The sequence below is a fragment of the Octopus bimaculoides genome, chromosome 12 (assembly GCF_046866305.1).
Source record: "Octopus bimaculoides isolate indiv1 chromosome 12, ASM4686630v1, whole genome shotgun sequence".
In the NCBI taxonomy this organism is placed as follows: Eukaryota; Metazoa; Mollusca; class Cephalopoda; order Octopoda; family Octopodidae; genus Octopus; species Octopus bimaculoides.
Window position 1 is genome coordinate 27850375 of NC_142939.1, and position 15861 is coordinate 27866235.

Consider the following 15861-nt stretch of genomic DNA (forward strand, 5'->3'; position numbering starts at 1 on the left):
GAGTAGAAACATATTCTTCTCTACTCTAGGTACAAGGCCCGAAATTTTGGGGGAGGGGACCAGTCAATTAGATCAACCCTAGTATGCAACTGGTACTTAATTTATCGACCCTGAAAGGATGAAAGGCAAAGTTGACCTTGGTGGAATTTGAACTCAGAACGTAAAGACAGACGAAATATCGCTAAACGTTTCACCCAGCATACTAACATTTCTGCCAGCTCGCTGCCTTTAATCTTTTCTACTCTAGGCACAAGGCCTGAAATTTTGGGGAAGGTGACCAATTGATTAGATTGACTACAGTATGCAACTGGTAGTTAACTTATCGACCCCGAAGGGATAAAAGGCAAAGTCGACCCCAGCGGAATTTGAACTCAGAATGTAAAGACAGACAAAATACAGCTAACCATTTTGCTCTCTTTTTTTTTTTCTTTTACTTGTTTCAGTCATTTGACTGCAGCCATACTGGAGCACCACCTTTAGTTGAGCAAATCAACCTTGGGAATTATTCTTTGTAAGCCTAGTACTTATTCTATCAGTCTCTTTTGCCGAACCGCTAAGTGGCTGGGACGTAAACACACCAGCATTGGTTGTCAAGCAATGCAAGGAGGACAAACACACACACACACACAAACACACACATATATATATATATATATATACATATATACGACGCTTCTTTCAGTTTCCGTCTACCAAATCCACTCACAAGGCTTTGGTTGGCCCGAGGCTACAGTAGAAGATACTTGCCCAAGATGCCATGCAGTGGGACTGAACCCGGAACCATGTGGTTGGTAAGCAAGCTACTTACCACACTATATTAGCAGCACATCTGTCATACATCCTTACTGTTTGTCTATAAAGTGTACTCAACAACTCATTTATCCCTTCAGCACCAAACTAAATACTACATAGTATACTTTGAGCAGACAAACACACACAATACTATCTTCACTATTCATGAACAATACACAACTAAATTCATTACACTCCATATAAAAAACAGGACCTATGTCTGATAACCTTAAATGGTGACCATGGATTTTAGACAACTTAAACAAGCCAAAACTAATTGATTTACTAGATTTAGATCATAAATCTTTGAATTGCTACTCAACTTAAAAGTTATTAATGGTTTAAAGCCATAAAACATGTTAGATAACCTATGGGATAAACCTAAATACTGCATATGATAAATGAATGATTTAACCGGAAGTCAAATTCCTCCTGCAATAATCTAAATGTTTTCTATGATCAAGAATGCAGCAGGACAATAGGAAACCTCTACATATTTGGTCAACTTGTTAGAAATAGCAACCAAATCTCCTAACATCATATCCTATCACTTTAAAAAAAAGAAAGAACACATTGAACAATGTTGTCCTGAATATAGTATGGCTGAAAACAAAGTTGGGATGGTCATGGTTGGAATAGGTTTGATTTTGGAAGCTATTGAGTCAAAATCAACTTGGTCGTATCAATATGTTTATTTAAGATGAATATATATATATATATATATATATATATATATAAGGGCATTACTACAGAATAATGCCACAATGCCCTTATATAAATATAAACAAATAATTATATTCTTGGGAATAGAAATTTCCCCTATGAATTTTTTTACACACTGGCTTCCTGATAAAATTCTTGTAAAAGATTTTGATCCTTTTTTGAATTTATATATTTATATATATATATATATATATATATATATATATATCATCACCATTTAACGTTCCTTTTCCATGCTGGTATGGGTTGGATGATTCAAAAATAGTTGGCAAGCCAGAGGACTGTTCCAAGCTGCAATACCTGCTCTGACAAAGTTTCTATGGCTGGATACCTTTCCAAACACCAACCACTTTGCAGAGTATACTGGATTGCTTTGCATGGCACAGGCACCAGAGTGATCACCAAGTAACTCTCAAGATTTTTGAGCAGTAAGGAATAGCTTCAAGAATCAAAATCTTCTACATACAGTGTGTGTGTGTGTGTGTGTGTGTGTGTGTGTGTACGTGTATGTGCATGTGTGTGTGTGGCTGTGTGGTAAGAAGTTTGCTTCCCAACCACATGATTCTGGCTTCGGTCCCACTACACAGCACCTTCAAGCTGACCAAAGCCTTGTGAGTGGATTTGGTAGATGGAAACTAAAAAAAAGCCTGTCCTATATACATTTATATATATCTATGAGTGCGTGCATCTTTGTGTCTGTGTTTGTCCCCCACTACTGCTTGACAACAGTTATTAGTATGTTTATGTCCCCATAACTTAGCTGTTTGGCAAAAGAGTCCAATAGAATAAGTACCAGGCTTTACAAATAAAAAAATATGTAATAAGTCCTGGGGTCAATTTGTTCAACTAAAATTCCTCAAAGTAGTGCCCTAGCATGGCCACACTCAAATAACTGAAACAAGATAAAAAATACACATACAAACATATAACAACAGGTTGAGTTACTGTGATCTAAGAAAACTTAATAATGTATTAAATTTTAAATTAATGTTTTTTTAAGTTACTTAATCTTGAGGGGAGGTCAGTTTCCATGACTCTTTATAGAGTCCTATAAGACTGGTGGGGGGAGGGAGGAATGTATCCTTGAACCAAGACTTGGCCTAATTCCTAGAACTAGAGTCTTCACTAAAAGCATGAAAGATTGGTTCACTTCAGTCAGGGCTGTTGGCACTCTGTTGCTTACGACATCGAGGGTTCCAGTTGATCCGAACAACGGAACAGCCTGCTCGTGAAATTAACGTGCAAGTGGCTGAGCATTCCACAGACACGTGTACCCTTAACGTAGTTCTCAGGGATATTCAGCATGACACAGTGTGACAAGGCTGACCCTTTGAATTACAGGCACAACAGAAACAGGAAGTAAGAGTGAGAGAAAGTTGTGGTGGAAGAGTACAGCAGAGTTCGCCACCATCCGCTGCCGGAGCCTCGTGGAGCTTTAGGTGTTTTCACTCAATAAACACTCACAACGCCCGGTCTGGGAATCAAAACCGCGATTCTATGACTGCGAGTCCGCTGCCCTAACCACTGGGCCATTGCGCCTCCACATCAGTCAGGGCTAACCAAGGACAAACGATAACATAGTCATTAGATATCCATCTGCTTTTTGTCTTTTCGTTGCTTTTAAACCCTTTTGATACTAACCCACTCAAAACTGCCTCCAATTCTATGATACAAACTTCTTTTAAAGTAATCTAAATGGTAACCATCCTTCAAAATCTCATGTTAACCCTTTAGCATTCAGATAACTCTGTCAAATGTAATCCTTACTTATTCACATTGTTTTCAATGAATCATGCATTATCTTGCAGCTTCAAGATTCTGACGACGTGACTGTATATTTTTAGAATAACATTGCAGAGTAGGTATGAGAGGCCAAATCTGGCCAGTTTGAACATAAAACAGGCAGAATAATTTGGCTGAATATAGCTGATTTAAATGCTAAAGGGATAAAGAATGTACCAAACACCACCTGAGTAATGACAAAGTTAGTTTTAAAAATTTTTCATTATTTTCAAAATCATTTAAAATTAAGATAAAGGTAATGTATTTCAACAGAAATATGGTAAGAAATGGGTTGAAGACAGTAAAAGGTGGGTGGGAGGAGAAGGGGGGGGGGTGATGCTCATGACCTTGAACTTTGAAGACTCTCGTCTCTAATTGGTTGGTTTGATGATTTTGATGGACAGCTTAGAGAACTGAAGGTCAATGTCAGCAGGAAAATACTTGTCAGGGTTAGAACTCTACAGGGTTTGAGGGCTGCAGGCCAGGGAAGGAATGACTGCTAAAATATTTTATGTGGGGGTTAATGGTGGGGGAGGGGGGTCAGAGAGAATAAGGGGTGGGAAGGGATATGGAGAGGGTATGCAGCAGTAAATTAGTACAAAAAGATCAAAGACCATTGTAGTAGCATTAGATAAGACAGACAGACATGAAAACAGACAGACAGACAGACAGACAGACAGACAGACAGACAGACAGACAGACAGACAGACAGACAGACAGGTTTACAGGCAGACAGACCGACAGGTGGATAGATGGATGAATGGATGGACAGAGAGAAAAACCCATGCATTTGTGAGTCAGAGTTTGAAGACGTGCTAAAGAAATTCCTTCAACTTTGTGTAAAGGTACTTTTTCACAAATGTCACCTTTAACCCTTCAGCATTCAGGTTACTCTGTCAAATGTTCATCATCATCATCATCGTTTAACGTCCGCTTTCCATGCTAGCATGGGTTAGACAATTTGACTGAGGACTGGTCAAACCAGATGGCTACACCAGGCTCCAATCTGATTTGGCAGAGTTTGTACAGCTGGATGCCCTTCCTAACGCTAACCACTCAGAGAGTGTAGTGGGTGCTTTTACGTGCCACCGGCACGAAGGCCAGTCAGGCGGTACTGGCTATTCACATTGTTTTGAATTAATTATGCATTATCTTGTAGCTTTGAAATTTTGATGAAGTAACTGTTAATTTTTAGAATTATATTGTAGGGTTGGTGTGTGAGGTCAGATCTGGCCAATTTGAACATAAAACACCTGGAATATTTTGGCCAGATATGGTCACTTTAAATGCTAATGGGTTAATATGTACACCTAGATATTCCCTTTTACTGACATTTGTATGTTAAAAAATTAAGTCGGCCAATCATTATGATTTATATTCTAGATGGTTCTAACATCAACTCTTAAATACTAAATGTCACTGAGATCTGGTTAAATTGAATTTCTGAAAAGTTTTAGGATATTTTACATCAATGTTATTGTACAACTTAAATGGATGACATTCAATATTTACTTATTGATTACTGAATGTCATTTCAATGGTTCACAGAGATAGAGATTGAACTTACTACAATGAAGATATCTTTCTCCAATGCAGCTACAGTTTCAAAGGGCATCTAAAAGCAAAAATTTAATCCCCAAGTCTTGTAGAGTAACAGATAAGATAAAAAGTACAACGTGGTTTCAACTCCTAGTTAAAACTCTCTCACTCAGTTACACTGCTAATATCTTTTGAATAAGTCCTGAACACACAGCCACAAACTCTTGTTAGAATCATCAGTCCAGGGTGCCTTTGGCTGATGAGGTACAACAAAATTAAAACACCAAGTGTCCCAGAGTCCCCTTGTGATAATGAATCAATTGTGTTATGAGCACACCTTTGTTGAGAGGAGTTGTTCTTTGATGAAACAAAATAGTGATTAGCATATTTAGGCTTGAATCTGCCAGAATGTATTAAGAATAAACATACAAATCATCGTTTTGATTCTTGCTGTTCACCAAGTATTAAATGATTTATAATACACATTATGCTTTCATTAACCCATTAGCACCTAAATTATCACTCTAAAGAAAAAAATAATCTATTGATCTTTTTTTAGCTTGTTTAACACTAAGGAATATTTGAAGCCAAAATATAAAAAAAATTTTACACATGCACACATACAAACATGCACACACACACACACACACACACACACATCATCATCATTTAAGACTGACTTTTTCATGGTTGCATGTATCAGATGGAATTTGCTGAGGCAGGTTTTCAACAGCTGGATGCTCTTCCTGTCACCAACTCTCACCAGTTCCCAAGCAAGGTAATATCTCCTCTCGTCCTTCAAACACTAGAGGCACAAGGGCTGGAAGATGGCAGACAAATGACATCATTTGTATGACAGTGACATTCTTCACAACCAGTATGTGATATGAAAACAAAGATACATAAGCACACAAACACACACACATTATCATCATGATTTTTATGTCCACTTTCCTGGTGGTTTGACAGAAGCCAGCATATGGCCCCAGTGTTATACTTTTGACATGATTTCTATAGTTAGATGCCCTCCCTAATGCCAGCTACTTTATAAAGTGTACTGGGTACTTTTTTCATAACACCAGCACTAATAAGGATGCCTTGTAACTTGCAAGACCAAAGAGCCCCTCAAATGAGAAGAAGGTTAAGATATAGGTTAGAATTTTTAAAGTGTTAAAAGGTTAAAGAATGATGGGAGGAACAGGTTTACTATTTGTCGAGTAGATTCATGACTACTTCATATTTTAGTTGGGTGGACAGGAGGAGCTGGAGTGGGGCACAAACAAAGGTAAATACAGTAATAACGAAGTATTAGAATGCACCCTCATGGTAACATGTCCAAGATAGGTGTAGAAGAGAATGTAGACACAAAAATATCAGAGAGAGTGGTGGGCAAAGTTGTATGAAAGAAGAGGGAGTGAATATGAAAATGGGATGAAAAAAGTCAGATATATAAAAGAGATGAACAGAGGTGAAATGGTCTCTATGATTGGGTACAATAAGAACGATGACTGGGAGTAGTAGTACAAAGGATAGTAAGTGGTGGCTAGCAACACAGAGATGGAGATATGATATGGTATATAGTAACAGGCCCGGTTTTCATTTTATGCAGCAGCAGAATAATACAGTAGACAGGAAAGTGATATAGGAATGCATGTTAGAGGCTGCAACTGGAGAAAGAGTGGCGAAATAGATACCAACAAGTATGGGGTTGGGGTCGCTGATGCTATGAATGAGGAATGGATGTCAATGGGAAACAGTTGGGGGAGAGGGGCTCAGTTGTGTGGGTGGGTGCAAGGAGAATCAGTTGTGTAGGTGGAAGAAGGGAATTGTTTTGTTCCTAGAGTACAGATACACAGATACATTATGCTTTGAGAGCGTTAGTCATGGTGTGCTAGCTTGACTTGGTGATTCTTCTCAAGTACTGCATATCACCAATCATCACAGTCTTTTTCATCTCTTCCACAAGTCTCAATCAGCTTTCCCCACCTCATTTCACATTTTCTTGAGTCTCCTTCTTCCTCAGGTCCTATCTACTGTGAGTGATCAGGAATCCTATATACAGCGGCCTTCATCTATACACTTCACATTCCCAAACCAGTGCAGTTTCACATCTGGTTCCACTCTCTCTCTGTCATTAGGGAGGGCAGCCAACTATAAAAAACACACCGGACAACAAGCAGTAGGGCTAGGTGCAGTCCTCTGGCTTGCCTTCTATCGATCCGTTCAAGCCATGCCAGCATGGGAGGCGGGCATTAAATAATGATGATGATGATGTATGCCATCAACATCATTTAATGCCCCCTTCACCAAGCTGGATGCCCTTCCTAATGTCAAGCTTTTTTTCATGGCACCAGCGTTAATGAGGTCATCAAATATTCATAAGACAAACCCCTCAACCAAGAGGGGTTTCACATTGAAGGAAGCGAAAGTATGGTAGAGGAGTAAAAATAGGTGTCTTGCTGAAGAGAAGAATTTATGGCTACTCCAGCCAGAAAGAAAGAGATGGTGAAGGTATACCCTGAAGGTGCAGGGTGAATATGAATGAGAGAATAAAAATAGAAGAACAGAAAGGCTGCATGGGTAGGTAAGTACACTAGAGTGGGAAAAGAGTGTGACAGCTGATTGGAGGGGAGATTGATGCCAATGCAATGAATATTAGTTTGAGGGAAGGGGGAAAGAATTAGGAGTGGGTCAGAGAGGAAAAGGATGTAATAAGGGACAGTAATAGGGATACAATATGAAGAGGATAAATTACAGAACCTGAGTGCATAGTACCACAGTTAGGAGATTGATGGAGGGATGGATGTTAGATGGGGAGTTGTGGGAGAGTGTTTGACAGGACCTCAATTTTGCTGAGATGAACAAGTCTTCTCAAGCACAGCTTATTGCCATTCATCTTGGTTCTTTGCCATTTCCTCTAGGGGGTTCAACATTCACTTCATCCCACATCTACCTGCATCTGATGTCCTTCCTAGCTGATGCAGGGATGATTTATCATCATCTTCCAATATATGTAATATTTTAAAACACAGTACATCCATAAGAGGAGATGTTACCTCAAACAAATACCACTGTAACTTGCCTGTTAACCAAGGGCCAGTTTTAACCTAGATATATTCAAATTGAGTCCCATGCCAAGAGAGGGCTCCATGCTCATGCTCAAGCAGATGATGCTATGATGACTTTTTGGTATATCATTGTGGCTAAGATGTTGAAACCTCAAGCCCTCAATGTCTTTTGGTTGGGACTGGCGTATTACATGAAGCATGAACATCAATCTTCAGCTTTTGTAGAGAGGAGGGCCCCACTGACAATTCTCTAATGGGCCCTGCAATTCCTAGCATCAGCCCTGCTGTTAACAATGCATATACATTAAGTATGATGCATAGATGGCTATTTTAATTTAATACTGCTTCTATTATGTATAATGGTATTATCATTATCTTTATCATTAACAACCGGAAGCAAAAACATAATAATAATAATGAGTCTATTGTATGCAATGTTCAGGTACATTGCATACAAATGATCAATAAATCTTGTTCAGCAATTCTTTTCACACAGTTAATTGTGTAGCAAAGTATCTACCTTCACCTAGGCCTGTATTTCTTTATATAGTGACAGAGTGTGCATACATGTTTGTCCTTTTTTTTCCTATGGTTTTAACGGCTGGTTGCCCTTCCTGTCACCAACCATATTATAGTGTGGACTTATGTTAGTCGTAGTCAGGTTTTATACAGTGAAACTAAATACAGATAAAATAAATGATTTCACACACCTTGGTGTACAAGGTCAAACTTCTAGAAGACAGATAGTCCTTTGAATCATCTAAAATATGAATGATACTTTATGATCTCAAACGAACGAAAGGTAAAAATTCACCCTAATGGAATTTGTACCCAGACCATAATTAAATACTGTATGGCCCTATATACAATGTCTGCTCATTATAATTCCATTCACATCTAGGATGCTTTATAGAAATATTATACAAACCCTCAGTATTTAACTGGTACTGAGTTAATAAAATGGAAACTCAGAGGGATGAAAAGTAAAATTAATTTTGGCAGGATTTGAAATAAGAATGTAATGGTCTATAAACTAAAGACCACAACACTAAAGTCAAATGTTCAAACGATTTTGTCAATCCATGCGTCAATATTACTAAGTAATAATGTTCACATGACAGTATCTGGCATTCTGCTTGTTGTAGTTGATTAATCAGGTCAGCCTGATTGAACAGATCTATAATCGAAATCATACTAACCATGACAACCTGTAGTTTTAGTAGTATTGTAAGACTACATTACCTAACGTAGTCTTATTTAAGACTACATTATTTAAGATAGCAGGGTGTGGTTTGTAGGCAATTTGGCTGCGATTTCTAGCATATAGAACGACCACTAAGATGATCCTTCATTGGCTCGCCTTCACCTTATTTCATTCATTTACGAAACATTTGATTAGAAATAATTTCAACGTAGGATTTGGGTTTTTGCGTTTTACTTTCTGAAGTTCCAGTATTGATTTATTGTAGAAACCAATTACCTATGACACTGATGTAACACATGGTGGTCTGGTATGCTCGTTCAGCTGGTGGCCCCAGTAACAGAAGATTGGCCAAACGAGCAATGTTTGACATCGGGTCTGGCAGGTGAGTCACGACTGAAGTGACGTAAAAAGTAATGTGGAATGCGAATGCAACGAGATGCTTGGGTGGAAGTGATGTTATGACTGGCAAGTTGAGATGAGCAAAGGCAGTTGTAGTAGTGGTCATAGATGAGTCACAGAGAACAAGTTATCCTCGTTCGAAAATTCTATGAAGTAAACTAACTACAAAAACACATGCGAACAACTTCTTCTATGTAAATAAATGCAGACCTAGCTAAGTGCAACTAGAAACTTCAGTACTCAGTTTGCTGTGTAAAAAAGGAAAGTATTTCCCCCTTTATGTTTTACTTCCTGGTTGTTCGTTATACAATCAATGGAACTAAGTTCTAAGACTGATATAGTGCATACCTCAGCATCTCTGTTTACCTTTCGCTACAATGGCAATATTTCAGACCATTATATCATAATATATTAACAGTAATGTTCAGTAAAAATAAACTTAGGACGGATCGAGGGACCCGCACCAGCTTTTTTTTAAATATGTATTTTTCTGGTTATGACTTTTCATAGTATTTACATCGTTTATACACTTGAGGGAAACCATTAATGCCACATCTCATTTCAGCTACCCTATCCTTAAGATATTTGGTTTCATGCCTATTATCGAACAGATGACCCCCTTTTGAACGGATCGATATATTGATAAATACGTAACCACTTCTATAATATAACGAAAAGGTAACTGGAAAAAAAAAGCAGATGTGTAGGTGTGCAAAAATAACTATTGGTGGAGAGATGAGAGAAGAAAAAAAATGAGATAGAAAGGAAACAAGGGTAAATGTATTGTTATATGAATCGTTTAAAAGTGGGATAATTATGCTGTGATAAATAAGGTGAGTGAATGTGAGCGGCATAGAGATAAGATCAATGTGAAATACAACATAAGAGTAGTGGACAAGTATGGTAAATCCTCTTACCTTGTAACTAAAAAATAAATCGCATGCTTCATCCGTCCGGACAATGTTCTGTTTCTTGGATGTTCTACTACTTGTACTCAAAGTACTCCTTCGACTGTATGTACTTCCTGGTCGACTTCTGTTGAGGTTGGGATCCGTGGCCATAGCTTGATTGTCGATGGGGGTCGATGCATGTTGTTCATTTCTAATAAACGGATGACCATCTGTAATATCATTGCTGCTGCCATGGTAGGTGTGTACTCCGATATAACCAGAACTTGTTGGTTTCAAACTTAGGGTGGCACCGACAAACTCACCTTCCTTTTCATCTGCCGATGACAGATGTTCGTCACTTAGGTATTCAGATACGAATTTATCATCGGTCATCATTTTGAACACGATTCTGTTGTGCACTGACTTCTTTTTATAATGTCACCTACCAACGATCACTACACTGTTGTTCGAGGGTGTGTATAGTGTCGCGTGTGTATATATATATATATATATAAGTAGAGCTGTAGAGATAACAAAGAAGAAAGTATTAATTGGGAAATGACAACTAAATTGACATTACGGAATTAATATACATTATTATATACATTCACATTTCTGAAAGAAAAAGTCAACATATTGTTTACTATATTGGTTCGATCACGTGTTCAACTGATCGATACGAATTACGAAGAAATACATGTGTATATATATATATATATATATATATATATATATAAATATATATATATATATGGTTGAAATTTATATACAGAGAGAGTGAGAGAGAGAGAGAGAGATGAATGTACACTAGTATACAGACGTAGCGAATTGCGTTTGGAATTGGTAAAATGGCTTGAGTCTTAAGTGTCCGAAGGATGGTAACATTTTCTATGCCAATAACACTCCCCACATATATATGTATATACACACACACATATACGGAGAGAGAAAGATCTAGTAAACATGAAGTTTATTTAAATAAATTAAATAATCTTACCAAAAGAAACTCTATTTTCTATAGGCCTATATAATGTAATGTTTGTCAAAATGTTAATTCTATTGTTTCAGTTTATGTGTGATAAGAAGAGAGAAATAATGTGTGCCTCATCACGACGAATAATAATTTACTTAGCTTTCGTTTCTAGATAAAACTTAGTTTAGTTGCCACTGCTTGCTAAGTTGTAGGTGCACCTAAGTTAGCGAGAGAGAGAGAGAGAGAGTTCTCGCCATGTACAAACAAACATGCGTAAATCAACAAAGCAGACTTCTTACCTCGTCGTCTTTATTGATAGTTACTAGTTAATAATATTATTTTAACTACTAGTAGTTCCTTCTTGTCCTCACATAGTAGTAAAATAGAGTTGGGTGTTCAATAAATGAGATATAATGAAACGACAACCTAGTATCTAAGTAAAGTGAAAATAACTTGTCTACTGTGGGTGGCGGTGAGGCAGAAAATACAAGAAATAAATACAAATTCCTCTGCCCTCTCCTGCTAGTGCTGCTGCTGCTGATGACAGGTGATGTCACATTCTGGAATATCTCTCACTAATCGTTCTTTATTCCCATGTGGTTTCACCGAACTATCATTCTATAATTCTATAATTCCGTTGTTCTGTTAATTACATAAACTTGACAACGCCTTTTGTTTTATTGTTTTACAGTATTCTCTTTGTTTTATTTTCAATTTCTCCTTGTTTTATTTTCATTTTCTCTTTGTTTTCTTTTCTTTTGTTTCCCCACTTTTTTTTTCACAAAGTCTTCCTTTATTTCCTCCCAAAATAAACTCAACTAAATAATTGGACATTGACAAGGAATTTTTTCTGAACATTTGTTTCTTTGAATTAAAAAAAATTCGCATAACTATTTTTTTTTTTTACTCATTTCAGTGATTGAACTATTGCCATACTAGGGCATCGAATTATTATTATTATTATTATTTTATGTTTGACTTTTGTTTTGCATTTGTACAAGTCTCACCCAGAGACCTCAAGAGACAACAAGTTAGAAGTTCATGTAGGTGTTATGCCTAGGGTACCATATATTTGGATTTGTACAGTTTTGTTCTAGTGAATGTTTAAGAAACCATAAGAAAATTATGTGTTTGTTTTAAAATTTGAGATCACATAGGCAGTATTTTACGTAGGATATGGGCAGTTCCCATGAGCACTATCTTTTGAACTTCAACCATTTTGGGGTTTCCTGGTATCTGAGCTAGGTAGTAATCAGCCCGTTTCGCTGTCATTCCCAGGGCACCTATGACAATAGGTATTGTTTTCATCTTCAGACGAAATTATTATTATTATTATTATTATTATTATTATTATTATTATTATTATTATTATTCCTACCATTATTATTCTGAACAATTTGTTTCGAAATAATTATAATTCCATTCCCAGCTTGCATGTAGGACTATCAAATCGTCCTCAGTACTGACTGGTATTTTGTTTTAATGACTCTGAAACCCTGGAGGGATTTGAACTCGAAACGTAAATAGTTGGGCTGAGTTTTGGAATAACTGTCGATCAAAGGCACATACCTCATAGGGGAAAAAAAGAGTAACAGCAAAAACGCAAAACAAATTGAAATTTTTGGAAAAAATTTTTTTTCAGAATTTTAATTTCCATAGGGACTTCAATGGACAGTTGATGCAAAACTCCACCAATCTCCATAACTTAATTCCACAAGGAAATGTAACAGATGATCTCCTGATTCTTCCAGTTCACTGCTTGAGATGCATTGTTAAATCTTTTTATTCTTTTAAGCTTGACAAATTTCATCCAAATGTTAAACTTGTACAGATGTTGGGTTTGGGCCCAGGTCAGATTTAATCAAGCAAATCTCTCTAGTCAAAGACATTCCAGTCGCAACTCTTCTAATTTTTTTTCTGACACAGTACATCTAAGATTGTATTATCCAATGTGTCTCATTCTCTTATGACAGCTTGTAATTTGAGTGAAATTTAGCAGCTATTTCCAGCAAGGTCAAGTGACCATGTAGATGTGTCTTTGTTGGTCAGGAAAGAATAAGTTTTAATTTGGCAACCCTGAACAGATTTATGATCAAAGATGCCACATAAAAAGCATTGGTGTGGGAGCCGGTGCCATTTAAGAAGCATAGGTGATGGTGCCACATAAAAAAGCTCCAGTACACTGGTGAAAGTGGTTGGTGTTAGGAAGGGCATCCAGGTATAGAGACCAAGCCAAATCAGACTATGGAATCTGGTACAGCCCTTGTCCTCACCAGTTACTGCCAAACCCTCCAACCCATGCCAGCATAGAAAATGGACATTAAATGGTGGTGGTGGTGCTGCTGCTGCTGCCGCTGCTGCTGCTGCTGCTGCTGCTGCTGCTGCTGCTGGTAATGATGGTACTTCATTCTCTTATATTGTTCTCACATAATCTATGTCTATCATCAGCCTCATTAGCAGCATCCATGTTCTTACTGGCATGAGTTGCCTAATACAATATGCTTTTTTTCCCCCTTTTTTTCTTTCTTTTTTGACATGGTAGGAAATGATTTGAAGATTTGGCCAAGCTTTGTGTGATGGCTGCTACTTCAACACGCTGTTCATAAGACTAGTTGCTTGCATGTATCTTGAACACATACAGGTTTGGCCTTTTAAACCCAGCACTCCATTGCCCAGCATAATTTAAATCTGTACCTTGTTCTATTGTGTTTGGTTTTAGATTATATATTCCATGAAGCAAAATCTTTTTTTTGAAGTATTGTTAGTCTTATTTCCTGCATGAATCTTTTTTTTTTTTTTTTGCTATAAGACATCAATATATATTTAGAGCAAAATGTGATGAGCTGGCAGAATCATTAGCACGTGGGACAAAATGCTTAGCAGCATTTTGTCCATCTTTACATTCTGAGTTCAAATTCTGCTGAGGTCAGCTTTACTTTTCATCCCCTTCAGGGTCAATAAAATAAGTACCAGTTGAGCACTGGCGTTGATGTAATTCATCTATCCCCTCCCTTGAAATTGCTGGCCTTGTGTCAAAATTTGAAATTAGTATATACTTAGAGCGAAATAGCAGGACTATATTCACATAGGGAATCTTGTTAGGAATCAATTTCTGTTTTCCAGTATTCTTCCGTGATTCAACAAAGGCCAAGTCCCAAAGTTATCAAACTTAAGAGGCCCAACTTGTAGTTTTAAAACCTCAAATACCCTTGTAACCTTAACTGTTGGTATCTACATTAAACATTCAGTGAAATAAGGAGCTGATCACATTGAGTTGGAGTAAACATTTTATTTTCAAACGTTTAAAAATTAAAAAAATCAAACATGATAAATATATCAAAATTAAGGTAAAAAGTTGAAGAGAATAAGGAAATTATTATCTGTCACCATTTTCATTCCTTTATTCATCATTTTGGTCATGCTTCCCTTGAACTCACAGAGATGAGACAACATTGAGAAGAGAGGATTCTTTAGTGTTGTAAGAGACAAGGCAACCTCTTTAGTGCTGGTGCTGTGATAAAATAAGCTGAATACACTTTGTAAAGTGGATGGTGCTAGGAAGAGCAGCCAGTGATAGAAATCAGGTCATAATATAATATAATACAAGTGAGACATTGTCCACAATTCATATGGAAGTGGGGAAATGGTTGTAACTCAAAATATAAAGTGACTCAAGTTATAAAAAATTATTCAGCCCATTCCAGCATAAAAAAAGAAGATGAGATGAAAAGGATAAGGATAAATTGAAAGGTGGACGTATTTTCTTTTCATTTTGTGAATTTTCAGTTATACCAAGTTTTTTTCTTTTTCTTTGCTTTTTTTTTTTCTAGATAACATTATGGTGTTTTAGCTGAGAGGAGTTTGTCAAAGAGACACAAAGTTTGTTTTGCATTCTACTTCCTTCTATTATGAATCTGTGATCCTGCTGCACTGCCTACATTTTCTCTCATAGCTCCTGATCTCTCATCAAAATCATCCTTGCCTTGACCATACAACATACCTGTTGTCGTTCTTTCAGGCATAGTGTATTAAGACCAGGCTATCAAATATGTCCTTCCTTTAAAAAAAACATCTAGTTTGACTTAAGGGAAATCTGGGTAGCATTTCTAATAGATTAAGCAGATTAAGACTGGAGTCTGGAGCAGTCCCTCAGCTTACCAGCCTTGGTCAAACTCTCCAACTCATGCCAGCATGGACAACAGAAGTTAAATGATGATGATGATGATGATAAGCAATTGTTTAGAAGAGGTAATAAAATCAAGTACAATCTCATGTCCTAGGATAAATAGGGCCAGTCACCTGGTTTCCATGAAGTATAAGTGACAAAGATTACAACATTGCCTCCTCAACAGAATATCAGTCCACCATAGGGTTACTCATTCACAGCTGAACCAAACAGAGCAACATAAAATAGAGTGTTTTGCTCAAGAACACAATACATTGATTGGTTCAGGAATCAAAACTATGATCTTGAAATTTTGAGTGCAACAC

At 37.1% G+C, this 15861-nt stretch overlaps 1 protein-coding gene across 2 annotated transcripts in view; it reads right to left on the bottom strand.

The window, feature by feature from the left end:
• The window catches only part of LOC106871911 (tumor protein p63-regulated gene 1-like protein), an 82928-nt gene extending 70973 nt beyond the window's left edge, over window positions 1–11955 (bottom strand). The window contains exons 1-2 of one of the 2 annotated variants that reach the window (XM_014918668.3): window positions 11670–11955; window positions 10425–10918 (exon numbers count right to left, since the gene is read on the bottom strand). In XM_014918668.3, coding sequence (XP_014774154.1) covers window positions 10425–10793 — 369 coding nt within the window. In that variant the 5' untranslated portion in view covers window positions 10794–10918; window positions 11670–11955. Of the gene's footprint in view, window positions 1–10424; window positions 10919–11394 lie in introns of both variants that reach the window. The other variant, XM_014918669.3, reaches the window with a different exon arrangement.
• Between the last annotated feature and the right edge of the window lie 3906 nt (window positions 11956–15861).